Genomic DNA, 24,864 nt, shown 5'->3' with positions numbered 1-24,864 from the left:
TACAGTCCTTTTGCTAGCCAGGGCTGTGCTAAAGGGAGTTGGGAGGCATTTGCCCAGGGCATTCATAAGCAGTGTAGCACCTGTGTACTGACAAGTCCTTGCAAGGCTGAGTGCAGAAGGCCTCTTTGGGGCAAGAAGTGCTGTTTTGCAACATTGAGCATATGAACCTGTAGAGATGAATGCTGCCCTTGCTGTATTTTCTGGGTTGAACTTTCTCTGCTATGCTTCTGGGAGCTGCTGAGCTCTTTAACAGGCGATGGTGTGCAATGCTTCTGGAATGGCACGTGGACCTTCTGTTCTCAGGGTGATGGAGCTCTCGGCCTTGCTTGTACAGTCTCAGAAACAGAATGAGGAGAAGGAGACGACCATGAGGACACTTCACGACACCGTGGAGATTCTAGTATGTTCTCCCTTTATCTGGGAGGTGGCACAGCGTTTGCTCTCCAGGCTCAGCACAAAGAGGTGTAGCTTCCTCAAGAGAAAGAGTGGCAAAGGTGCTAACTGTCTGGGAACGTCAGGCACATGGCCCAATATTCCTCGTGCGTTGGGCCCATGTGGAGTCAGTCCAGGTGCAGGCAGTGGCAGGGGGGCTGGAGACAGTTCAGGTGTCTTCCTCAGGGGGGTTGCAGCGGTGCTATTGTGCCTGTGGCTTTCAGTCTCTAGGGATGAGAGTTCCTTGGAATGGACAGCTTGACAGCAGTCTGTAGAAACTAGCTGTTGGTCTTTCTCCTCTTAGTTTTTGCAAAGAAGAAATTGAATAGATGTGGGAGGGAATATACTGGAGTCACTAGGGCTGAGGCTTATCGGCATGGCAGTGCTACTGAGGATGGGAATGCTACAGAGGGGAGCAGCTCTCCCCTGCCCACCCTTGCCTTATTCTGTTCCCAGGAAGGAAGTCGATTAGAGAAAGAATATGAAGCTTCATTGACTAGAAGTGTCAAAGAAGAGAATCTTTCCCTCCAGAAGCTGATAAAAGATATAATGGAGGTGAGTACAGAGTTCAGAGACTCATAGAACCATGGAATAGTCTGGGTTGGAAGGGGCCTTTAAAGATCACCTAGTCCAACCCCCCGGCAGTGAGCAGGGGCATCTTTAACTGGATCAGGTTGCTCAGGAGTTGGGACCACAATCGCGGAGCACTTGTGGCCACAGGGACAAAACTGCTTTGTTGACTGAAGAAATGAGAGAATTGAGTTTTGAATGACTCTAGGGTGAAGTGGGGGGAAAAGGAGAAATAGATAAAGGAAGCCCAATAGAATGAGCAAAGAGTAACGGCTTGATGCGGGCTTTCAGGTGGTGTTAGATGACAGTGACAGTACGGTCAGCATTACCTGCCCTGAGAGTTCCCAGCATGCAGAGCCTAGCAACATCCTCTCTTGTCTGAGCCCCCTTGATGCAGAGCGTGCCTTTGTATTGGTTCAGGAAGCACTGGCAAGGAGGCGAGGAGCAACACAGGTGAGAATTTCTGCTTGTCTTCCCTGCTGGCTCAGCTGCTAATGCCATGCTTAGCTTGACAGCTTTCCATTTACTTTGCCAGTTGAGCCAGTTCCTTTCTAGCCTGCCCACTCTTGCTATTGAGTATTGCTACCTTGAGTATTACCTTGGCAGTCTCGCCAGCTCTGTGTTCTACTTCTTTTCTCTCCTTGATCTCCACCCCCTCGTGACAGCTTTTGCCTTCAGGTGAGCTGTCTCTCTGCTTGCTGCTTCCACTCCAGCTACCTGGAGCCATCTTCCCTGCTCCTTATGGCTTTTTTGTGCTCTTTCCCTGCCCATTCCTTGCAGGCCCTAAGAGAAGAGCTTTCTGCCAGGCAGGACTCTCTCAATTTCCTGCAGCAGCAGCACAGACAGCAGGAAGAGAAGTGCAGGAAGCTGCAGCAAAGGCTTGAGCAACTGGAGGAGGAATGCAAGGCGTTCAGCAGCCACCGGCAGCACCTCCAGGCTCTGGTAGAAGCCCTCCAAAGGTGAGTGTTTCCTCCTCCTCCTGCGCTCTAGAGGCAATCTGCTTCCAGTGCTGGGAGTCCGGAGGATTTATGGGCAAAGAACTCGCCTGCCCTGCCACGCTTGGCACTTTGTCATCCTCCTGTCACTGCTTTTCATGCTCTACTGTGCATCGTAAGGCTGTCTTGGAGATTCCGAGCGTTGTTGGACTACAAGAGGCCTCCCTCTCGACATGCTGCTTCTCTGAATTGTGTTCTTTGGGTGCCCTTCCTAGCCACTGCTGCTCACTGAATGAAGGCAAAAGCCTGCCTTCCTTTCTCCTTCCCTCCTCGGTTACCTGGCAAGGGGGAGAGCAAGTTCTTCCTTACTGTGCTCCCCACAACTCCATCCTGGCATGATGAAAATGGGACCTGTGACTCTTCAGGCCTCTGTGTTCTTCTAAGTGAGCCTTGTCTCTGCAGTGACTGTGCAAACCTTGAGCAAACCAGGGAAGAGCTACAGCAACAGCTTGAAGTAACGGAGCAAGAAGCCTCGCGTCTGCGTCAAAGTAACTCTGAACTGCAGTTGAAGGGAGATTCAGCCCAGAGGGAAAAGGTGGAGCAGCAACAGGCGATGGAGAGAGCACGTTGTGACCAGGAGCTCCTGTGAGCGTTAAAGCTTTCTCTGGGCAGGGGTGGGCATTGCTGGACTTGAGGAGGCCCACCGTAAAAGAATGAATTTTGCATGCTCCTCGTTTGTAGCACAGAAGGGTGATGGGACTGCGTGGGCAGGTCTGGCTACCTACTGACACACAGCATAGCTGCCTCCTTGTACTTTCTTTATGACCCTTTAAAAAAAGTCATTCCAAACCTGGCCAGAGTAGTTGCTGACAGGCATAAGCTGAAACAAGAGAGGCTCAGACTGGATTCAAGGAGAACAAAAAATTTGAACCATGAAGGCGATCATGCAGCAGAACAGGTTGCTCAGGGAGGCCATCCAGATGCCATCCCTTGAAATTTGGGAGACCCGAGTGGAGAGAGCCTCGAGCAACCTGGGCTGATCCCATAGCTGACCCCAGGTGCTTTGAGTTGAAGATTGGGCTAGAGGCCTCCTGGGGTCCCTGCCAGCCTGAACCATCCTGTGATCCTATGATTATTGGACTGGAAATTCATACACATCTCCTCCCCAAACAGATTGCAGGCTCTTCCTTCATCTCACTGCTGAAGGCAAGAGCAATTGTGGGAATATGAATCTGGACTTAGAAAGTCTGTCTTGCCCAAAGACGAACTTTGGAAAGTCTCGTATCCAATGTGTGGAAAAGGAGAGAGAGAACTAACAGGCAGGAAGCGGTTGAGAGTACCTGAACCTTTTGGAAACGTTCTGTGATTTCTGGAAGCTTGTTTTACTTTCTCAGTGACAAGTGTTTCACCTACATCAATGACAAAGAGTGAGGCAGCTCTAGTCAGGGAATTCCAGTATTTGTTAGGTGCAAATAGGAAGCTGTTGGAAGTCATTCAAACTGCCATATCTGGGACACAGGATGTGCTCTTGGTTTTGGAAATGAGCATATTTTTACATTAACCACTTGTTTGCCTTTCCCCTTCTCCTAGACTGAAGGACTTAGCTGCACTTGAAGGCAAACATTCATTATTACAGAGTGAGCTGGCAGTCGCGAGAGAGGCACTGGAGGAATCGCACCTTCAGAGGGATCTGCTGAAGCAAGAGAAACACGAGCTTACGGTGGCACTGGAGAAGGTATGGTCACCATCTTGCTAGGCAGCGCTTGTGGGAGAGGGAGTTGTGATAACAAGACCACCGCAGATGCTGCTTCTGGCAGTAGAGAACAGGGACAACGTTGTTCTCCATCTTGGAAAACGGTGATCAGAGCACCCAGGCTCTTTGGGGTAGTTAGTCCCCACGTGCTTATTGGGAGCGCTGAACTGGGAGTATGTCAGAAACGCACGGCGGTGTGGACTTGCTGCTTGAAGTCGGGGATTTTCCTGCTTTTATTGTCATGTTGTTCTTTTGTCTCTTCAGGCTGAGCAGTTGGTAGCAGAGTTGACCGGGGCTCACAGTGAGCTGAGTGCTGAAAATGCTGATCTGCATGTTGCAACAGCAACCATGAGCAGCATCAATGAAGCTCTCGCACTGGATAAAGTGCAGCTGAACAAACTTGTGCTGCAGGTGAGCAGCGCTGCCAAAGAGCTTGTGAGGTGTTTGTCTCCAGCTGCTGCTGCTTCTGAGACTTCTTGCCTTCCGACTGTACGGCTGACTGAATATGGACATGTTGTTCCTCTTCCTGTGCATGCCAAAGCTTCTTCATAGTAAACTCTGTATTTTATTTATACATAAAACTGTATTTTGTTTCCTCTCTGCTTCTGTGATTGTAGCTGGAGCAAGAGAATGAAGTTCTGTCAGGTAGAGTGGCCGACATGGCGAGAGCAAAGATGTCTGACCAGGAGAAGCTGAGCCTGTGTAAAAGAGCAAATGACGAGCTCTGCGCAGAGAAAGCCCACCTGGAGCAGCTGCTGCAGGAAGCAGAGGAGCAACAGGAGAGGCTGCAGGCAGAGCTGAGGTGGCTGGCAGAGGAGAAGGAAGAAATCCAAGAGAAACTCAGTCAGGTGAGACCAAAAACCTGGTGCTTCTGGGTGGGCATTGGGCTGCTTGGCTCAGTGAAGCTGCATCCGTTGGATTCTGCAGTGGTTTTGTCCAGGAGACACATGGCAGTGCTGGAGGTCATGCTTTTACTGTCATGTTTACTTCTTCTTGGAAACGTCTTGATGGCTTGCAGAGCTTTTGATAAGCTGCAAAGAGACGATTGCATTGTCCATGAATCTGAGTGGGGCTACTACTCTCACATGTGGCCAAAGCAGCAAACTGTGTAGCTCTGAGTCCTTTTTCTGAGGTGAAAAGCAGGGCTGCATGTTCCTATTTATGTTTTTCATTGAGAAGTCTGCAACTTTCAAAACTCCATTTGTCTGAGCCTAGAGAGCGGGACAAAGCTGCAAGTCAGTGCCTGCTGTCATGTATTGCTAAGAGCGGCAGTGACATCCTGAAATTGTTGAAATGGTATTGTAAGACATACATGCAACTTTGTGGCTGGAAAGCTGCCTAGGGGAAAAGGACCTGGGGGTGCTGGTCGACAGCCAGCTGCGTATCGTCTGGCAGCATGCCCAGGTGGCCAAGAAGGCCAACAGCATCCTGGCTTGTGTCAGAAACAGGTCCTGCCCAGCAGGACTAGGGCAGGCAGTGATCGTGCCCCTGTGCTTGGCAGTGGTGAGGCCCCACCTCAACTACTGTGTTCAGTTTTATGCCCCTTGCTCCAAGAAAGACACTGAGGTGCTGGAGCGTGTCCAGAGAAGGGCAACGAAGCTGGTGAGGGGTCTGGAGCACAAGTCTGATGAGGAGCAGCTGAGGGAACTGGGGATGTTTAGCCTGGAGAAGAGGAGGCTGAGGGGAGACCTTATCACTCTCTACAAGTACCTGAACGGGGGTTGTAGCGAGGTGGGTGTCAGTCTTGGCCATTATTAGGTGTGCGGTGGGACTCGATGATCTTAAAGGTCTTTCCCAACCGAAATGATTCTGTGATTCTATGGATTGTTAGAGTCTCTTTAGGCGTTGAGGAAGAAGAGGAGAAAGAGGTGATCACACAAGACTCTTCAGTCAGGACTAACTGATTTTGGTAGCCTGGAAGAAGAGCTTGGGAGAATCATGTCCCTGGAGGAGACTAGGGAGTTTGTCATCACGGAAATGTCAGTGTCACAATGTATGATCTTGGGTATTATGGGATAGCTTTGAGAGAATTGTTTGTTTCTGACGGTCTGTTCTCTGTTAGATAGCCTTAGTTTTGGAGTATGTGGTATGTTTGGCAAATACCCAGCAGCGGTGTTAGACTGAAGAAAAAAGCCCAAAAATTGTGGTTAATCTTCAAGCTGGAATACCAGCAAGGTATATTAGACAACTTGTTTGTGTAAGACAAGTAAACAGTGTTCTTGACATGAGCTACTGTGCCAACAGAGTCTACCATCTCTTTGGCCACATCAGCCAGACTTTAGACACCAAAGTAGGTGACACTTTGAGTATTTTCTTTTTCTAGAAGGTGAAACCATGTGTATTTTCACTTTCTCCCATGAGCAAAGATGCTTTTGCTCAAACCTTCCTGAAAATTTCCAGCACTACAATAGATCCTGGTAGAATGTCAGTTTGCAAGGTGGCAGTTCTGGAAAATGCAGAATTTGTGCATGAAAACACGTAGTGTGGGATACGTACGTTTGTCGTGAAGGAGCTGTGTGGTCCCCGGCACGCCAGCAGGGCCTTACGCATCTCTTCCAAGTTAACGGTGCCAGTGCCTTTTGGCAGCCCAGGGTATGAGCGCGGTATACAGCAGATGCTGTTAAGCTTTCAGCCCACGGTACAGGAGCTCTTTCTGCGGTAGCTGGTTCACCAGTGGCACTGGCTGGCTCTGCACAGAACTCCAGAGAAAGGGCTCTAACTGTATTTTGTCCCGCTTTCAGGTTTACCATCAGCAAGAGTTGGCAAGCAGTGGTCTGGAGCAGTTGCGCCAGGAGTCCTGTCGCCAAGGGCACGCGCTGGCCGAGGCATCCAAAGAGAAGGAATTGCTGGTGCATGAGAAGGCCGCCCTAGAGGTGCGACTGGCAGCCATGGAGCGGGACAACCAAGGCCTTTCAGAGCAGTTGGCGGAAACCAGGTAAAGGCAGGGAGGAGAGCCTAGGCAGGACGTTATTTAATGTCTGTAATTATAAAGGTAATCATTACACGAGGTTTTATTGCATCTTGCGTGCTTTTCAGATGTTTTCACCTTCCATGCACAGAAAATGGAAGACTCTCGAGCCAAAAGAAAAAAGAGTCTACCATGATTTGAGTGTTATTTTCTGACAGCTAAAGCTCCCCTGAGCCTTGGGCTCATGTTTCTGCCCCCTTGCACTTCACACAGGTGTGAAGTCCAAAGTAAGCCAACTTGGCTCTGCGTTGAGTAGCAATTAAACCATGCAGACATTTACTGAAACCTGAAGTTTCTCTCTAGTTTTGGTTTCTTGTTCTGTGCCTTTGAACATAGATCTTCCCTTAATAAGTAGCTTGGCATGGGATCTTCAGAATTCAAGGCTGTTGCGTACGGACATTGTGAGGAGGACACTGCCATTTAGGGTGAAGCTAGAGGCTGAAAATCTTGAGGGCCTTCTGTTTCTAAGCTAACTCCTGTCAAGTATGGTGCAGGACCTAGAGCTGGTTACAGCAGCAGCAGAGAAACCTCTTTTGAATTCTCACCAGTCTTTGGGGATTGTTGGCCATCACTGATGCCTGGGTCCTGGGCTCCTTACCACCTGCTGTTCAGAGACAGACGTTGTGGAGAAGTTATACAGGGAAGGAACAAGCTTCTGTGCTTCTGCTGTATCGGGTTTCTGAGATCACATGTGACAAGTTCTGCTTTTCCCTTCCACAAAGAAAAAGAGAAAAAGACTTGAGATGTTTGTCCTCCTCTTAGGTGTTTTTTAGAAGACTCCTGAACTTGCAGATCTGTACATTTGGTATTTGAGATTGATTGTCGTACTTCTTGACTTCTACACTTTACCACTCCAGAGTATGTTGTTAGCAAAGCTGATAAACGCCATTTTGACTCAGTGTGTTTCTTGAGAGCTGCTGCTTCTTTGGAGCTCCAGCTTCTCTTATTTGATCCAACTGAATTATGTTTGGTCAATTATTGGGCTGTTATTAAATTATTAAATGTTCAGCTCCTTTTTTTTTTTTTTTTCCGCCAAAGAGATAAATGCTATTTTTAAAAAGAGATCAGTTAGTTATGAAGAACCTTTGGCAATAGATAATGAAAAATCAGCAACTGTTCTTGCCAGATGCTGTTCTCAAGAGCCTTTTGTTGTCACAGTTTTGGAGTCCCATCTTTTCTGTTTTAGAGCCTGAGTTCTATTTATCCATGAAATGGGGCACATTTACTCTGGACTGCCCGAGATCGGCGTAATCAGAAATCTGTGCTTGTTCTCCTTCTTGGAGATCGATCCTCCGTTGTCCATCAAAGCAGTGAAATCCTCCCGTTGAGGGTTTTACTGTTGTACCACTCGGGTGCCCCGTTGCCCTGAAGGACGTTACCCTGATGGCATCCCTGTACTAGTGAGGCGGTGCTGTGTATTGGAGGACGCTGGCACGCAGGGCGCTGTGTGAGGTCAGGGAGGTAACTGCAGCTCCTGGTTCCAGAATCCTGTGTATCTATGCACCAGCTGGTTGAAGTCTCTGGAGTAACAGTTTGCCTCTGCAGTACTACAGCTTCCTGTCTAAGGAGTGACAAGTCATTTGGGCTACTGCCTACTTAGTTAGCAACGTGGAAATAAAGGTAGCAAGTTTTTCTCTTGACCTTCCCAGCGTTTAAACGGAAGGATACCTGTCTCTCCTTTCAGATCGTTCTTGTTCAGATAAAATCTAGTTCTGATTTCTTACAAATGCTGCTACCAGCATGAGATTTTACTATATCACCTGATGTATTTCTTTGGCCCCTTTTAAATATAGGGAGTCTGGAAAACTACCTACCTATACCTATGCTATGAACAGCACTAAAAAGTCACGAGTCAGACAGGGTAATACTCTTCTGTTTTCTGTGCTGCTGCAGAGCAACCTGGAAGTGCTGATGAGATTAAGGGCTGCGAGCAGAGGCTGGGCTTTTGCTTGCCGGCACAGACGTTGTGGGCACAGCTACCCGCGTGTCCTAGATCGGACAACAGCAATTTAAGATTTGTCTACTGAGATCAAACTCGGCTGGGCTTTTTTGCGTTACGCTAGGTCGTAAGGAAAGCCCGGGCATTCCCTCGGAGGGGCCTGCATTGCTCTTGCAACGGTAGAAATGTGATGTCTGTATACACGTTTCCATGCAAGCCATTTTCCATCCTCAGGTGTAGGGACCTTGAACGACTTCCTACTGGCATAAGTCTGCGTGGATGTCAGGAGCAAGAAGCTCCTTTCTCTCCGTATTCACAACTTGCAGGTCTGTGAAGGAGACCCTGGTATCCAGCCTGTTTGAGGCTCAGCAGCACTTATTTCAGCTGGAGATCAGCAGGAGTCAGCTTGAAATCCAACTTCACGCAGTCAAGCAAGCCAAGGAGGTGATACAAGGTGAGAGCCTCATGTGCCTTGTTTCTGGTGGTGCCCTGCCCTAGGGAAGGTGGTATAAAAATGGCTCTGTGTCCGCAGTGCTTCTGAGGAGTGAAGGAGCTGGAGGCAGATCCCTCCTAGACCGAAATTCAAATGGCGTAAGGTCAGTAAAGTCAGAAGCGCTGCTTGTGTAGACTCTGAATCTTGCTGTTTGCCGTGTTTGCAGGGGAAGTGCAGTGCCTTCGATATGAGCTGGAAGCAGAGCGATCTCTCATGAAGCAGGAACGGGAAAACATGGCGCAGCAGCTCTTGCGGACAGAACAGCAGTGTGACAGTACCCTCCAGCTTCGGGAGGCTGATCATGAAGCGGAAATAAACAAGCTCCTGCAAGACCTGGTAGGAAACAATATGCTTCTGAATTCTTGACGCAAGCCTTGTGGGCTGGCTTCAGGAGAAGAACAGCCTGAGCATGTGAAAGGGCAGCAATCATCTGTCACAGGCCACACGTTGCTAGGCCAGGCAGCAGAGCCAATGGCTCGCACTTGAAGGCCCGTGAAGACCCACGGGGCTATGGTGGGAGAGTATATGCAGCCACAGGTTCTGTGTGGGCGTAAGACGAGTTCAACAGAAGATTGGGTGGTCTCCACCCAAAGCGTGGCAGCTTACGGAACAGGCCCCTGGTTCCTGGTACTTCAGTTCGTGGCCTGTGTTGTGACTAGGGCATCAGGGTACTGGTCTCTTTCTCACCCTGCAGTCCACCTGCACCTTGTCATTGATGAAAAGGCAGGTGAGCTTTGAAAATAGAGACTCTGAGAATAGAGAGAAATCATGAGAAGAGAGGTGCTAGGAAACAGGCAGCCATCAAAGAGGGGAAGGAGACATCCCCTTTTCTTTGTGGTTGGACTCAATGGTCTTAAAGGTGTTTTCCAACCTAAATGATTCTATGGTTCTTCTCTGTGCTGAGCCTCCCTTTAAGTTCCTTGATGGGACATGATTTATGGATGGCAGAGAGCCACTGCTGTGCACTGTTGAGGTGGGGGTTTGTGGGAGGGATGAAGCTTTGCTTTTTTTTTGCGGAGCTTGTCTGGGAGTTCATCTTGAAGCCTTTTCCTCCACTCCTCAGGCAAGCAGAAGCAGAGCGGGGCAGAAAAGCAGAAAGAAGTGGCTGAGTGAATGTGATTCTGAGACAGGAAGAGGAGAGAGGTGACCCTGATGGCATGTCCCAGTAACTTGCTCTCCATTTGTGTTTACAGAACATCACAGAAAAGCTGCAAGCAGAGCTGGACAAAACTCGGAGAGAGATCAAGGCAGTGGAGAAGAGGCACAATGAGGAAATCCAAACCACCAAAGAGGAAATTAATACTGTTCTGCAGGAGAGGGATGCTCTACGAAACCAGGTGACTGGAACAGCAATAGATGACTCCAGTCATCAAACAGGTGGTCTCTCCCCTTCTTGCCTTTCCATTGCAGAGCAGCAGGCTGATGGGGTAGTCCCTCCGACTGCCACCTTACTGTGGTCTCCATCTCAGCTGGTCTGAAGGAGACTTACTGGTCAGCTGAATTGCAGCTGCTGCCCTGGACAGATGGGTTAGTCCCTCTGCCTGTTTGCCAGCGATCATCAGAATGGATTTCTGCTGGCCAGTTACTGCTAGCCATGTTTCGTGAGGTGGTTTTTCAGATGAACGTGGTGACCCACGTGGATTTTTCAACAAGTCGGCTGTATCCACTGTGAATCTAGTACTGTCGTGACAGGGTGAAATTTAAAGTTGTTCTGTCCCTTTCCTCACAGTGTGTGATATGTCTGGCAGTGACAAGCTGTAGTCTTTGACTGCTTTGTTCTGTTTTGCTTGAGGTGGAAGAGTTGACGTCTCAGTTAGCAGCCTCCAAAGAGTCCCAGCAAGTGATTGGCCGCAAAGCTCAGCAAGATCTGAGTGAGGCACAGGAACTGTCAAGGCAGAAGGTGCTGGAGGTTGTGCACCTCCAGAAGATCCTGGAGGAGAAGAGGAGTCAATGGGAGGAGGCAGAACATCAGAATGAGGAGCTGCAAGCGTGTCTGCAGTCCTTGCAGGAGGAAAGGAGTCGATGGGAAGAAGCGGAGCACTGCAACAGAGAATTTCAGGCTTTGCTGAAGGTCCTTGAGAGTGAAAAAGCCAGGTAAACAAAAGCCAGTGAGAGTCTCCCTTCTGTTTGATGGCTTGATGCCATTTCCAGATCTTTGCATATACAAGCGGCTCTGGCAGCATTTCCTAAAAAGCAGACTTCTGAACTACCCATGCAGAGATGTTTCATTCTCTTGATGCTGTGTTTCATTTTCTTCTAATCCTTCAGTTACTGTTTTTCTGAAGACGGTGGCTTTTGGAGTAGTCCTTTCCTTCAAAGGCGGTGTTCTTTTGTTAGGTCGGCACATTAATACTGATAAACGAGACTTTCAGGGGGTTCAAACCTGAAATGCACCGAAGGAGGCAGGTGGAGCTGCAGTACAGTGAGCTGGATTGATCCATCAGCTCCTCCTCGGGTCCAGTAAACTTGAAGCATTTGGGATCTGTATCGGTCTTCCAGCCCGATACCTCTGGTTGGGAGAAGCCATCTTAAAACCATGGTTTTGAACTAAGCCAGATTCCCCTCTGAGACACCCAAGAAAGAAGAATGTTTCTGATTGCCATCTGTTTCCTCGCTCCTCAGAAAATCCCCACAGGTGTCTGGAGAGGCTCGAGCAGGGTCCCTGCCAGCCTCAGCAGCTGCAGATAGGACTGACTGTCCAAGGAGTGCACGAAAGAAGAGAAAGGGTAGGCAGGCTACTTCCCCTGGTAAAGTCCTGCCAGTCTTCAGCACATGTCTTCCCTGAAGAAGAGAAATAAAAGGCAGTGCAGTCTTGCTTCCCCTGCGAGGGATCCTGCGTCTTCTAGACGGATCTGAGCATTTCCTCCAAGCCTCCATTACCACGGCTGGTGTCAGCCGTCATTTCTCTAGCTGAAAGTGATATGGGTGCTGGCAAAACTCCCCAAGGATCACCTTGCTGTCAGTTGCTGCTCTTCCTATCAGGACATACAAGCTAGGGGGAGAAAATGTCTCTGCATTATTGACAAAACGTCTCCCTTGGCATCTCATTAGTCAGAAGAAAAACTTTCCTCTTCCCTGATGTCTTCATTTCAGGACTTGGTTGTGTTTCTATTCACATTCCCATCTCCAGAAAGATCGGGTATGTAGGCAGTAATTCCCCTTTCTTCTGTGGAAGCAAGCGTAGTGGGCACATGCTTGGGTGTGGCTGCCAACCTGCCTTAGGACTGAAGCAGCAGCCCGGATGTTTAGACAAACCTCAGCAGACAAAGCACTTTTCCCCTTGGTGGTGGAAGTCCTAAGAGTTTATTAAACGTTATGCCACGTAGTAATGAGTTGCATGCTTTGTCTGGCAGGCTGACCTTGTCTCTGGAAGAGAAGGAACTGAGCCTCAGAACCCTGGAAGAAAACAACCTTGCCCAGCAAAACGAGGTGTCTCAGCTTCTTTCTGCTGTTCACCAGGCCCAGAAGCTGCATTCAGACCACAGAAGGGAAATACAAGAGCTCAACAACCAGGTGAGCTAGGCACTAGCATCTTCTTCTCCAGGGACATAGAATCCCACCTTCAGCTTGTAGGCCCCAGCTTGTTTCCCCTCCCAACAACGTACACACCTGCTGTACTCTGCCCAGGGACTTTGCACATGGAGGTCAAGGCTGGATCTGCGATGTTCTGCCTGTGCTTTCCCCTATTCTCTCATGGTTCACGGCATTAAATCTCTGAGGAGAAACGGAAGGCTCCTTTGGAGCTTCTCAGTACCTCTGTTACAAACGTCGTCCCCAGATGGCGTTTCTGCCTTCGACGGGCACTGAGCAGTCTGGTGAAACAGAAGTGGTTATGGCAGTCTGTGGAAGTCACTTCCATCTCAGCCGGTTCCTCGGGCATTTTGGAGATGCCCCATGAAGGATGCTGATTGTCTCCCTTTCACTTCTACTCCTGAGCATCCCTGGCAGCCCCTCTCTCCATGTGGGGATGCTTGATCTGCCACCTCACCTGCCAGCCACCCGCTCTCACACTCACCCCGCCCACAGAGCTTCGTTTCTGAGGTTGGAAAGCACGAAAGCCTGACAGTTTGATCGTTCCTTTGGGGATGGGGAAACCGCCTTCGGGCCCCTCAGCCTCCGGATACCTGTTTCTAGCTTATTTTGCTCAGTTTGAATCCTTGGCTTTGTGCCTTCTGTTTCCAGTGGTTGATTTGCTTGAGGTGATTTCTCCTTCATTGCTTCCTCTAGTTCCCGCTCCGCTGCCTCAGGAGCAGCGGTGTCCCTGAGGCTCTGTGCGTCTGTGTTCTAGATACAGTCACTGCAGGCGGTAGTGCTGGAGAAGGAGGCTGACCTGGCAGCTCAAGAGAAGCAGCTGCTGCAGGATCTGGAGGAGTCCCGAGCCGGCGAACGTTGCCTGAGGGAGACTCTGCGCACGCTGGAGGCTGAGACGTCTGAACTGCGCTTGAGGCTTCGTAGCACAGAGAACAGAGCAGAGGCATTGGCCGCGGAGCGTCAGCAGGCTGACAGCGCCCGCTGTGAAGCGCGATCCCAGCTGGAGCAACTGCACTTGGTTCTCCACCACACGATCTGTGACAGCAGAGACTTGGTCGCTTGGAGCTCAGGCAAGTGTGGCAGACTGGCTGAGCAAGTCCATAGAGCACGTACAGGAGAGCAGATGGAGGGAGGGGTGGTTCGCTGTAATCCCGATGTGGTAGCCTCATCCTTTCCGCTTCGGCTGCCTCAAGCCTCGGGAAGTCTTGAAAGCCTGTCATCGCTGCAGAGAGGCAAGTCCATGTTTGTACATGGAGAAATGACCAGCATGAAAACGAAAGAGGGCCCAAGTCATGCCAAGTCAGAGGGCACGTGCCTTCTTCCTTGGGGCAGCGCTGTCTTTAGCGGTCGTCCAAATAACGCTAGCCTGTGACACACGTCTTGCTGTAATGTGAGCTCTCGGACGACGTCAAAGGCACCGCCACCTTCTCCTGTGTAGAAAGGTGGCCTTGTTGGTTGGAGGCCCTTCAGTTAAAGCTTGAAACAGAATGGCTTCTTTCTTCAGAACAGGGACATGTGTGGGGCCAAACTGTTTCTCAGGCCAGGGACCCCCCTGCAGAGCTGACAGTGGACAGAGTGGCAGCAGCCCTACAAGACCTGCGTCAGCACCTGAAGCAGACTCAGCAAGATCTGGTAACGTGTGTCTGGTGCAGCCAGAGATCCCGTCCCTCGGCGGGACAGAACTGACGAGCAGAGTGCCCAAGCCAGAATGGGGGTAAATTCTTGTAGGGCAGGTTGGCTTGCTGCCGTGGGGAGTAAGGAGAATGATGATAACAGCTACCATTACTGTCCAACACCCCCTCCTGCCTTGGCTACTTCTGCCTTAGCGTTTGCACCTCTTTGTCTCCTGCCAGCAGTGAGGTGATGCTTCTCTTCTCTCCTCTTCCAGAATGATGCGAGGAAGAAGATAGAGGACTTGGAGCTGGAGCTGAGCAAGAGGCAAGCTGAGAGGGACCATTTCAGCGCCCACAATCAAGAGCTGCAGAAACAGTTGGCTCAAAGCCAGGAAGGTACAGCTTCTCCTTTCCAACCCACTGACCCCGTCCTGTCTCACCAGCGGGGTTCTCTGATACCAGGCGGAGGGAAAGTGCAGTGCCCAGAGATGGGAAAAGGAGTAAAACAACAAGCAAGAGACTTCTCGGTAGAACTACTAGTGGAAGCTTTTGAGAGAGAAGGATCCAGTGGCTGGCAGTGCATCTCGCTGTGCTACCGGTGACACATGTGCAGAGGTGGTGCCTTCGGGTCACGGGTCACTGCTAGGTAGGGGTAGCTTGATGCCTCACAGCATCCGTCTCCATATGCTCTGTAACAGCACCAACCTGCAAAAAGGCTTGTCTTTAGTGACTTCCTTTTCCTCTTACGTGGCAGATTCACCGAGCGTTAGTTCAGTGTTAAGTTCCTGCGTTATTGCATCCTTTCTTCCGCTGCTTTTCCTCGTTCCCCGGTGCCTCGTGCTTCTGCATCCTTCTTACCTGTTTTCTTGCTGATACTGATTTGGTGTCTGAGCTTAGAGCCATAGCAAACACAGGTTCTGACTTCCCTAGCCACTTCTTACTTACGCCTTTGCTAACGTGTTCACGTTGGGTTTATCTACAAACTGTTTTTCACATGTAGCTAGTCACCTCTTCCTCTAATCTGCAGGCCATCCCAGAGCCTCCAGGGCTATTGGCCTCTCTACATCATAGCTGGACAGGCATCCCTGCTCCTTCCTCTGTCATTGTTTTCCCACTCTCCCCATCAGAAAAGCTTTTTCATCTCATCGCCTTGTTTTCCGTGTCTCAGACTGCAGGAACAGGGAAGGGTGGGCATTGCTCATTGCCTCTGCCACAGGCTGTCGCCTGCTCATGTCCTGCCTTTACGTGCTCAGCATTTCTTCATGTTCCCGCTCTGAGATGGCACTGCTGGTCATTTTTCAGACTCTTTACAGGAGAGATTGTCTCAGACCTTAGATCATCCCTTTTTCTGGAACAGCCGTAGTTTTACCACATGTGTTACATATGATAAGAGCTTCTGTACTTTAAATTCTGCCATTGGATGGATCCTGCTTGGCCCACGCCTCAGTTCTTTTCCTCTTTAGTTCCTGTCTATCAGTTTGGTCTATTGGCTTAGTTTTAGTTCCTGTCTATCTGTAGTCCTCCTTGCTTCAGGTCTCGGTCCTGGTGTGATGCTCAGTTGTTCTGGCCTTGCTGTTGTCCTAGTATCACTGGGATACTTCCTTTCTTCTTTTTTCTGCCCATGCACAACGTACTCCCCAGCGTCCTTTTGGACAAGTAGCAAAGTGCATCTTCAAGCACAACACTGACATCTGTTCTTTTCTCTAACGTCTCTTAAGTCTTCCTGGTCAATTAGCTGTGTTATAGTCAGTCTTTGCTTTTGCTGCTGCTTCCTTTTCCTTTCGCGCACTAGATCTGGCTCTCACCTGCTGTCTGTGTCCTTGCTTCGTGGATGTTGGTTCAACCTGCTTCTGACACTGTGGGTGATGTGCTGCCATGCCCTTAGCCCCGGCCTTTCAACAAGCAGAAGAGCAAACACATTTTCATATTCTTCTGAACCTTGCCACATTCCATTCTTCTTTTTTTTCTCTGCCTGGAAGTTTCCTGTACTCATGTCTACTTTGAAAGCCCGTGTGGGCTTAGTCCTGGAAAACACAGACAGGCAGAGAAAAAATGATGTTTTCTCGATAGGGTGCAAATCAGGGTTTGGTTTTGCTTCGCTTTTCACCTTCTCCTTCTCCTTCCCCTTTGCTGCTGCAGAGACACAGATGGCAGAACGCAAGAAGAACTCTCTACAAGCTGCCTTGCAGGAAGAGGCCACTGCTCTAAAGGAGGAGGCTGTGACTCTGCATCAAGAGGTGGCATCTTTGGCAAGGAAACTGGAGAGCACCGAGAAGCAAAGGAAGGATGTCCTGGTGAGGCTGGCAGATGCCGTGAAGCGCCATTCCTTACACTTTTTTTTTGCCTTCTGTTACTAATTCTGAGGAGCAACTTTTTCCGTTGGAGAGCTGATTTTGGGTGGTGGTGTACAGGTTCAGTCCAGATGTGAGAAGATGCAGAGTAGTTTCCCTCATTTTCCCCTTCCTTCCACTCCTCCTTCCTTGTTTCCCAGGCTTTTGCTTTCCTGCCAGGCCGTGTAGCTGCATTAGCAGGGTCATCGCCTTGGGTAAGAGAAGACAGTCCAGAAAGGAGAGATTGCTAGGATGACCAATGTCACAGACTATGTGGAGAGACCACAGACCACTACAAGAGCAGAAGAATACTGCTTAGACCAGTGGTGTTTTTTCTGGTTTAACATTTCCAGTTGCGTTCTTGTGAATAAGTAGGAAAAGATGCCATAGTCATAGAAAACTCAGTTATGATTTGGGGTGTTTATTTTCCTCAGTTCTGAAGATTTCTACGCTTGAAGCTTAAGTCAAGGTAATTTCCAAACTTGTTGCTTACCTTGCTTACTTACTTACCTTGCATGGTTTGGCAATTATTGGTGTCCAAATCCATATGTAGATTTCTCAATGTCTGGATCAGGAAAACAGGGGGAGAAGACAAAGCTGGATAATAACAGAAAGTTGTTCAACATTGCCCGTCTGAGCACAGACAGCGGGGAGAAAACAGAGGCATTTGGGAAATGAAAGTGCTGATCCAGCTAAATATGCATGTCTGCAAGGGGAAAACTAGTCCTGATTTCAGCCACAGAAACGCAGAGTGATAGACTGTGATCTGACCATTACTCTTTCAAGAGAGGACAGTGGGGTTCTAGAGGATGGTACCATGAAAATTCTGCACAGTAGAAGTCCAAAACCAAAAAAAAAGGTGAATGAGGTATTCTCTCTTCCCATCCTAATAGAGAGAACTTCATCATGCCACTGCCTAAATGATGCTTAGTCTGGACTTCAAATCCTGGCTGCAGTTCTGGCAGCTCCTGCCCAGAAGAACACACTAGAGCCAGAAGAGCTTCCGAGAGGGGCAAAAAGAAAGATGGGGCTGGCTGAAGAAGCTGGGCAAGACGCAACCTAAAGAGTGGTGCAGGAAAGGGCTCCACCGTCCTGAGAGGCAGGGAGAGAGGGGGCAGCGGTCGTTCACTCTCTTCTCCGGGAGATGAACAAGAGCCACCTGATGAAGGTAGTGAGAGCCTCTGCTGCAGGCAGAGGACAGGAGGTGGTGTACTTACAGCAGAGCAGACCTGTTGAACGCCTTGGCAAAGGGTGCTGCAAATACAGCAGGTCTGCATGGCCTCAGGAGGAGGCTGCGAAAGTTCTCACAAGCTGGAACGTGCTGGGCTTGGGGAGGTATCATGTCAGTCTACCCCACCCTGAGGCTTTCTTCCCAGTGTATGCGCTTATAGGCAGGAGAGTAGCTCAGACATTTGAGCCAGTGCAGCTGTTCTTACATGACCAATATTTTCCCACTTCTCCATTTCACAATGACTCCAAAAATCAGCTGTGGACAGAGTTTGGTAAACACAGTGCACTTCCCAAATCTTCGTTGAGAGACAGCAGAACATTTACATCGAGCAGGGAAACCAACTGAATAGCTGCTAATTTCTAGTAAAAGCTCAAACTTCAGTGCTTGACTGCCACTGGAGCTGGAGTTCAACTCTTGTAGGAAAAACAAACGTCTAGATATATTTTAGACCTATATATATTTTTCTGTATATATATATGAAAATAGATATTTTCCTCCCTGTTTTGCAGCATGAACGGGAGAGGCTTCAAGCAGTTGGAGAAAAACTGGTATGGAAGATAAAACTTCTTCAGGAATCAGTCACAGGCTCTGAAACCCAAGCAAATACAGCAAGAGATTATATGAATCACTCCCGGGAACATGAACTCCAAACTACATTGTCTATCTTAAAAATTGAAAATGAGGACCTGAGAATGCGGTGGGAGAAAATCCAGATGCTACAGAAAGACGCAGCAGAGGTGAAAGCTTTGCAGGATACTCTCACTCACATGACTGCCCTCCTGTCAGAGAGGGAGGGAGAATTGAAGTTATACCAGGAACAGATGAGAATGCTGGAAAAGCAGAAAGCAATGCATAAAACTGCTCTTGATCAGGTTATTAAGGACATAGCAGAGGAAAAAGAGAAGACAGAATCCCAGCAAGAACACATACAGGAGCTGGAGAAGCAGCATGAAAAACAAAGGACTGCTGTCAGCAAGATGAGCCAAGAGCTGGAGGAGAGAGACCGGAAGATCAGATCCCAGCAAGAAAAGATACAGGAGCTGGAGAAGCAGCTGGAATTGCAGAGGGCTGCTGTCAGCAAGATGAGCAAAGAGCTGGAGGGGAGAGACCAGGAGATCAGATCCCAGGAGGGGAAAATAATGATTCTAGAGCAACGCGGTACATCACAAGTGAGAAATCTGCTTGCGGATCTTGATCATATGAAAGGAAACTTGAAGGAGAAAAACTTAGAGCTTATGTCTCTGACTCAGCAGATGCAGGAACTGGAAAAGGAGAGAGAACAGGTAAAATCTCTGCACGCAAGCCTTGAACACCTGAAGGCACTTCTGAAGGACAGAGAGAGTGAGTGTGATTCTCAAAGGGATCAGTTAAGTCTCTTGCAGCGGTACAAGGAACAGCAAGAGGGACACCTGCAAGAGCTTCGTGGTAAAGTAGAGAAGATGACACTTTCTTTATCTGAAAAAGAGCGAGAGCTTGAGTCACAACAAAAGCAAATCCAGGAAGCTGAAGAAGTCATGGGAATGCAGTTAAGGACTGTCCGTGACCAACTGGAGCAGACCTCAGCAACCTTAAAAGAAAAGGACAGACTCCTAGACATGCACAAGCAGCAAACAAGGAGCTATGAGGAAAAAACAGAAGAACAGATTAATATCTTACACAGAGACTTAGAATACACTAAGGCAATACTGCAAGACAAGGATTTAATGATTGAGTCTCAGAGGGAAGTGATTGAGGCCTTCCAAAAACAAGAACAAGACTCTGAACAGCAGAAGGAAATTCTGCAGCATCTTCAAGTGGCACTACAGGAGCAAGGACAAGAAATCTTATGCCTTAGAAAGCAATGTGAGGCACGCAAGGAAAAGGAGGAAGAGCATGCAGCTGAGCAAAACACATCTCAAACACATCTTCAAGCACCAAAACTGACTCTGAAAGACAGCGAAAAAAAGATAGAGGTTCTGGAGGAGACTATCTCTAGGCTTCAACAGCAAAAGGAGGAGGCAGTGCTGCAGACTAAAGCCATCCTGCACAAACTAGAACATGCTGAATCGTTTCTAGAAGCTAGAGATCAAGAGATAGTGTCTTTGCAAGAGCATGTCCGGGCCCTTCAGGAGCAGAAGGAGTTGGAAGGCAAGCAGGCCAAGAGTCTAGAGCAGGATCTAGACAAAATGAGCCAAATAGTGAAGAAGAACCATTTGGAGTTCCTCAGGCAGACAGAGCAAATGAACATGTTGCAGCTTCATGAAGAAAGCGTGAAAGAAGCACTAGCATCCTGCCAGAAGCAAGTGAATCTACTTGAGGAAGTGGTGAGGAAGAGAGATGAAGACAATGCAACTCTTCTGCAAAAACTGGAGCTCCAAGAAGAAGACCTGGAGGCCTTGCAGAATCTCCAGCTTAGGCGAACCAAGAAGAACGAAGAGCTTAGACAGCACGGAGAGCAAGAGAAGCTCCTGGAAGAAGGCTTGCCTGAGAGGGAAGGAGAGACCAAGGCTCAAGGTGAGCTACAAGAGTTAGAAGAGGAAATAAGAGGTCTTCGGGAAGACCTCCAGCACGTTCAGCAGACTCTGACAAAGAAGGATGAAGAGATCAAGCGCCAGAGAGACAGAGTCAGGTATTTAGAGAAGACTCTGACAGGGAGAGAACGAGAGCTTAGGAGGCAGAGTGAACTCGTGAAAAAACTGGCATCAGCTTTGCGATGGAACGGTGAAGGGGAGACCCTACAGAAACAAATCCAGAAACTCCAGAAATGGGAGGAAGAGGAAGCCGAGAAGAGGAAAGTTCTCCAGGAGAGAGACCATCTCCTGAAAAGGCAGAAGGAGCTAAGCCGACAACTGGAAGATGAGAGGAGAGCAAAGGGGGAAGAATTGGAGCGTGTGGTTGCTATTTTGAAGCAGACTGAAAGCGGAGAAATCGAATGGAAAGAGAAGGCACAAGCACTGACTCTTGCCCTCACCAAGAGTGAAATGGCCAATGGGACTCTGAGGCAAGAAGTAGCCATCCTGCAGAGTATGGTTTCGGAGAGGGACAAGGACCGGTTTCATCTTCAGGTAGGCACTGTGATTGATCATCAGTCACCTAAAATGTCTAGAAGGGATTCTAAAGATGTTTCCCATAAAAACATGGGAATATATGTTTCCCATAAAGATATGACCTGCTTGGCCAAAGAAACCAGGATTGCAGCCAGCAGGCTTGCCTGTCTGTGTAGCTGCGGCCAGAGACCGTTCACATGCTCGAATGTGTTCTGTTGAGTCCAGAAGTACTCAAAGAACTACAGAGCTTGCTGTGAAAACTCAGTCAAGTCCAAAGGTTGGGGGTGGGTAATTCCCATCTCCTGTCTAGGCAAGTTTAGCCGGCGTGTCATGGTTAGGATTGGGCATGGAAAGGAAAGGGCACAGCGGACCAAACTAATGCGCTAAACTTGGTAGAATTTTATAGCGATGTCTGAACAGCAGCTACACTGCCGGTGCTTAGAGGATGCTTTCAGAGGTGCAGATTTCTGAGGTGCAGCTTTTCCACTGTATTAAATAGAATGGAATTCGTAGCGTTGCCTGATCAGGGTAAAAGCTTCACTGCACACTCAGGATGTCCGTGTGCCACAGTCCAAAAAGCACGAAGGCAAATTTGTGCGCATTTCTCCAAGTTGATGTGGAGGAGGGCCCCTAGGAAGAACGTGTGTTGTTTTGGCCTGTGGACCAGGAGGAGAAGAAGGGACTTGGCACTGTCCATTCCCGAGTCCGCTCACTCTCCCTGGCGTGTTGATCCTGGCCCTCCTAACCTTTATGTGGCACCAGCTCCCATAATCTCCTCTCTGGACACCCAGCAGGCTGTTGCAGAAGGGGAGCAGCTACCGTGGCTCTCGGAGAAGGGACTCCTGTTGCAGCGGCTGGAATGTCTGCAGCGAGCAGTTGCGAGGCTGGCACATGAGAAGACGGAGCTGCAGCAGTTCAATGCTGAGCTCAGGAGGACTCTTGAGCAGGTAAAATAGGCTTTCGCCGCCTCTGCAAAGCCTCGCGGTCCTCTGGAGCACAACACATTTCCACAGGCAGCGCTTTGGAGTCCTCTGCTTGTTTCCTTCCCTCTCCCACTTCCCCCTGTGGACACACACTTTTGTACTTTCCCTCTCTTCTGGCACCCCATTGCCCTCACAAATGCACATTCACTCCGGTACCACCCTTCTCGCCCACACACCCATTTGACTCTCGTGTGTGTCAGGAACTGTTTCCTCTTGCTCTTTCTCTTTGCACAGTCTACATCGAGCGCCTTCTGCCCGTAACGTTCTCTGGTGCAATGAACAGTCTCTGAGCAGACATCTCCTTGCCATGGCGTGATGTCCAGAGGTCCTTTTGCTCCTTGTTCGGTGGCAGGTTTCTGTGACCCTTTCTCCTCTGCAACGTGCAGGTGGAACGTGAACGGAGGAGACTGAAGAGAGTTTATGGTGGTCGGTCGCTGCCAGATGCCCGTGGATTTTCTCTCTCGGAGTCTGACCAGCACAAGATGCCTGCTTCTAGGGAGGTGAGGACAGAATCTGACTTGGTGGGAGGAGGCTGTGGCCACAAGGAGGAACAATGGCAACTCCCAGTGGCAGCAGCCCCCCAGTACAGACCTAATAACGGAAGTTGAATATATTCAACCGTGCCCCGACCAAACTGGAGACTAAAAAGAAACGCTTGCATTTTCTTCACAGGAGGAGTCTCCTGCTCACTGCAGTCGATTATCTGAGCTACAGAACCAGGTGAGGAGTAGGAGAGCTCTCGCCAAAAACCACTGTGGCTGTCCTGATGGGCACAGCTTTGCATTGTGCTTCAGGCCGAGTTTTGTCTGGCTGTCAGGAAGGGGCCACCCCAGTCACTGTCAGTTAGACACATCTGTTGGCCCTGGCCAAACAACATCATTCACCTAGGTCTAGTCTCTGACTCGCCTCAAGGTCAGGCAGGGTTGGAGGAAAGTCAGAAAACTGGAACTTGCCTGAAAATAGAGAATATTCCATGGATGTTCCCCTTGAGTCTTACTCATCTTGTTGACTGCTTCCATTTTCCCTTGACTCCGTTAACAGTGGAGCTTGCATCGTATCAGATCTGCAGGGACCTGAGGGAGTGCCAGCACTTGTAGCCTTCAGGCAATTGTTGGTCTCATACTGCTGTGCCGTGCTAATCGTGTCTTGTGGTTTAGCCCCAGCCAGCAATTAAGCAGCACGCAGTTGATCGCTCACCCCCCGCCCAGGTGGGATGGGAGAGAGACTCGGGGAAAAAAACCTCATGGGTTGAGACAAACACAGTTTAACAGGACAGCAAAAGAAAAGGAAACAACAAGGATAACAATAATAACATTAGTGATAAAGGAATATACAAGAACTGGTGATGCGCGGTGCAACAATTGCTCACTACCCGGTGATCCATAGCCCATCCCTGAGCAGCAATTCCCACCCCCCCACCCCGACAGCTCCAGTTTATACGCTGGGCATGACGTTATCTGGTGGGGAATATCCCTTTGGCCAGGTTGGGTCAGCTGTCCTGGCTGTGCCCCCTCCCAGCTCCTTGTGCACCTCCCTGCTGGCAGAGCCCGGGGAGCTGAAAAGTTCTTGACTGAGTAGAAACACTACAACTACTTAGCAACAACCAAAAACGTCAGTGCGTTATCAACATTATTCTCATACCAAATCCAAAGCACAGCACTATACCAGCTGTCAGGAAGAAAAACGAAAGAAAAATCCCAGCCAAAACCAGGACATCGTGATCTCAGTATCGGACCGAGTCAGAGACCTAAGCTCTTTTTATCGGTGTAAGAATGTACATTCCAGCTACTGAACCCTACTGCATCCTCTGACAGTGGTGCTGGCAGCAGCAGCAGCAGTCGCCAGACTGCGCTTCCGTGTACTTTTATGGGTCTGGTGCACCCCGGTCTCCCTGAGGCGGTGAATCTTCACAGGCGCTCAGGGCAAAATGCATATTTATGTCAGTCAAGTATGCATGTCCTTACTCATGAACCAGCCAAAAGGGAAAGCACAGGAGAAGTCGTATCTTTTCTAGATACAACAGGGGTTAAACTTTATCAGTTCTCAAGTCTTCCAGGTAGGTATGCTAGAAATGTGAATAGGGCTGGCTGGCTGGCTAAAAATTGAATTAATGCAGCAGAGCCTGACCTTGCTCTTCAGTTATCTAAAGACAGATAAACACCCTCCCTCCATTTCCAAATCATGTTTCCTTCTGAGCCTGGTCTTAAGAGAAAGCAAAAGGAATGCAAAACTGTATTTAATGAGTGTGCAGAACAACTTTCATCGAGGTTGGGTACGTGTGTATAAATACAGAACCAACATCAAAAGAACATGAAACCAAAGGTTACATACGAGCATTGAAAAACATCCACACCAATAGTAAGTGAAGTGAAATAATCCCCCTGGGATTTAACATTCATGCAAGCAGAAACAAAACAAACTAAAAAGGACAAAATAACTTTTTTCTTACAAGCGGGCAAGCTTTTTATTTAAGAAAACAATTTTAGTTTTTCAGCATTTCCAGTGTTTCTTGTTCCTTCAGACACGTGAATATTGCATAAAGACAGGGAGGAGAACTTGTGTTAAAACAAGCAAAATGCCCAACACTTACTTTGCAGAGAAAAAAGATGATCATCATCAGGAGACGGTCAGAGGTCCTCAGGGCATAAAGATTACCATGGTATAAGGATATTAAGAAATAATTCTGGGGTCACATAAGGTTTGGGTAACGCACTTTTTTCTGAGAAAGTCGGAGATGTTAGGGGCTTGATTTTTTATGAAAAACGCTCAGAACATTTAGAATGCCAAACAGAAGTGAAATGTGGTTTGAATCTGTTTCAGCAGCTGTTACCCAATGATGAGATGACAGTGCACTTACATCTCTTAAGAGCATGAGATTCATAGGCTACCTGTTTCAAAACACTGATTCGTGTTAGTCTATAGACATGTCTGCGTTAAAACAGACATATATACCATACTGTGTCAATAAATAACTCGGAATATCCCAATGTGGTTGTAACTAATAAAACCTGACATACAGTAACTCTGAAGAAAGACCTTCATGAGGTTTACCCACTCACA

At 48.8% G+C, this 24,864-nt stretch overlaps 1 protein-coding gene across 1 annotated transcript; it reads left to right on the top strand.

Annotated features, from left to right (window-relative positions):
* Positions 1-256: 256 nt before the first annotated feature.
* LOC309416137 (uncharacterized protein) lies at positions 257-24,619 on the top strand (the record flags this gene model as incomplete). Its single annotated transcript, XM_082015713.1, is given in 21 exon segments — positions 257-400; positions 889-987; positions 1,294-1,455; positions 1,783-1,961; positions 2,400-2,582; positions 3,528-3,672; positions 3,955-4,101; positions 4,308-4,538; positions 6,432-6,625; positions 8,924-9,051; positions 9,257-9,426; positions 10,272-10,427; positions 10,883-11,184; positions 12,444-12,603; positions 13,379-13,696; positions 14,128-14,253; positions 14,510-14,630; positions 16,374-16,528; positions 18,305-20,839; positions 21,613-21,768; positions 22,191-24,619. Coding segments are annotated over 21 exon segments (6,033 nt in total). The 3' UTR covers positions 22,413-24,619.
* Between the last annotated feature and the right edge of the window lie 245 nt (positions 24,620-24,864).

The sequence above is a fragment of the Phaethon aethereus genome (genome assembly GCF_964289735.1).
Source record: "Phaethon aethereus genome assembly, contig: HAP1_SCAFFOLD_281, whole genome shotgun sequence".
Lineage (NCBI taxonomy): Eukaryota > Metazoa > Chordata > Aves > Phaethontiformes > Phaethontidae > Phaethon > Phaethon aethereus.
The sequence above is the reverse complement of the archived record's forward strand: the minus strand, read 5'-3'. Positions and strand labels throughout refer to the sequence as shown.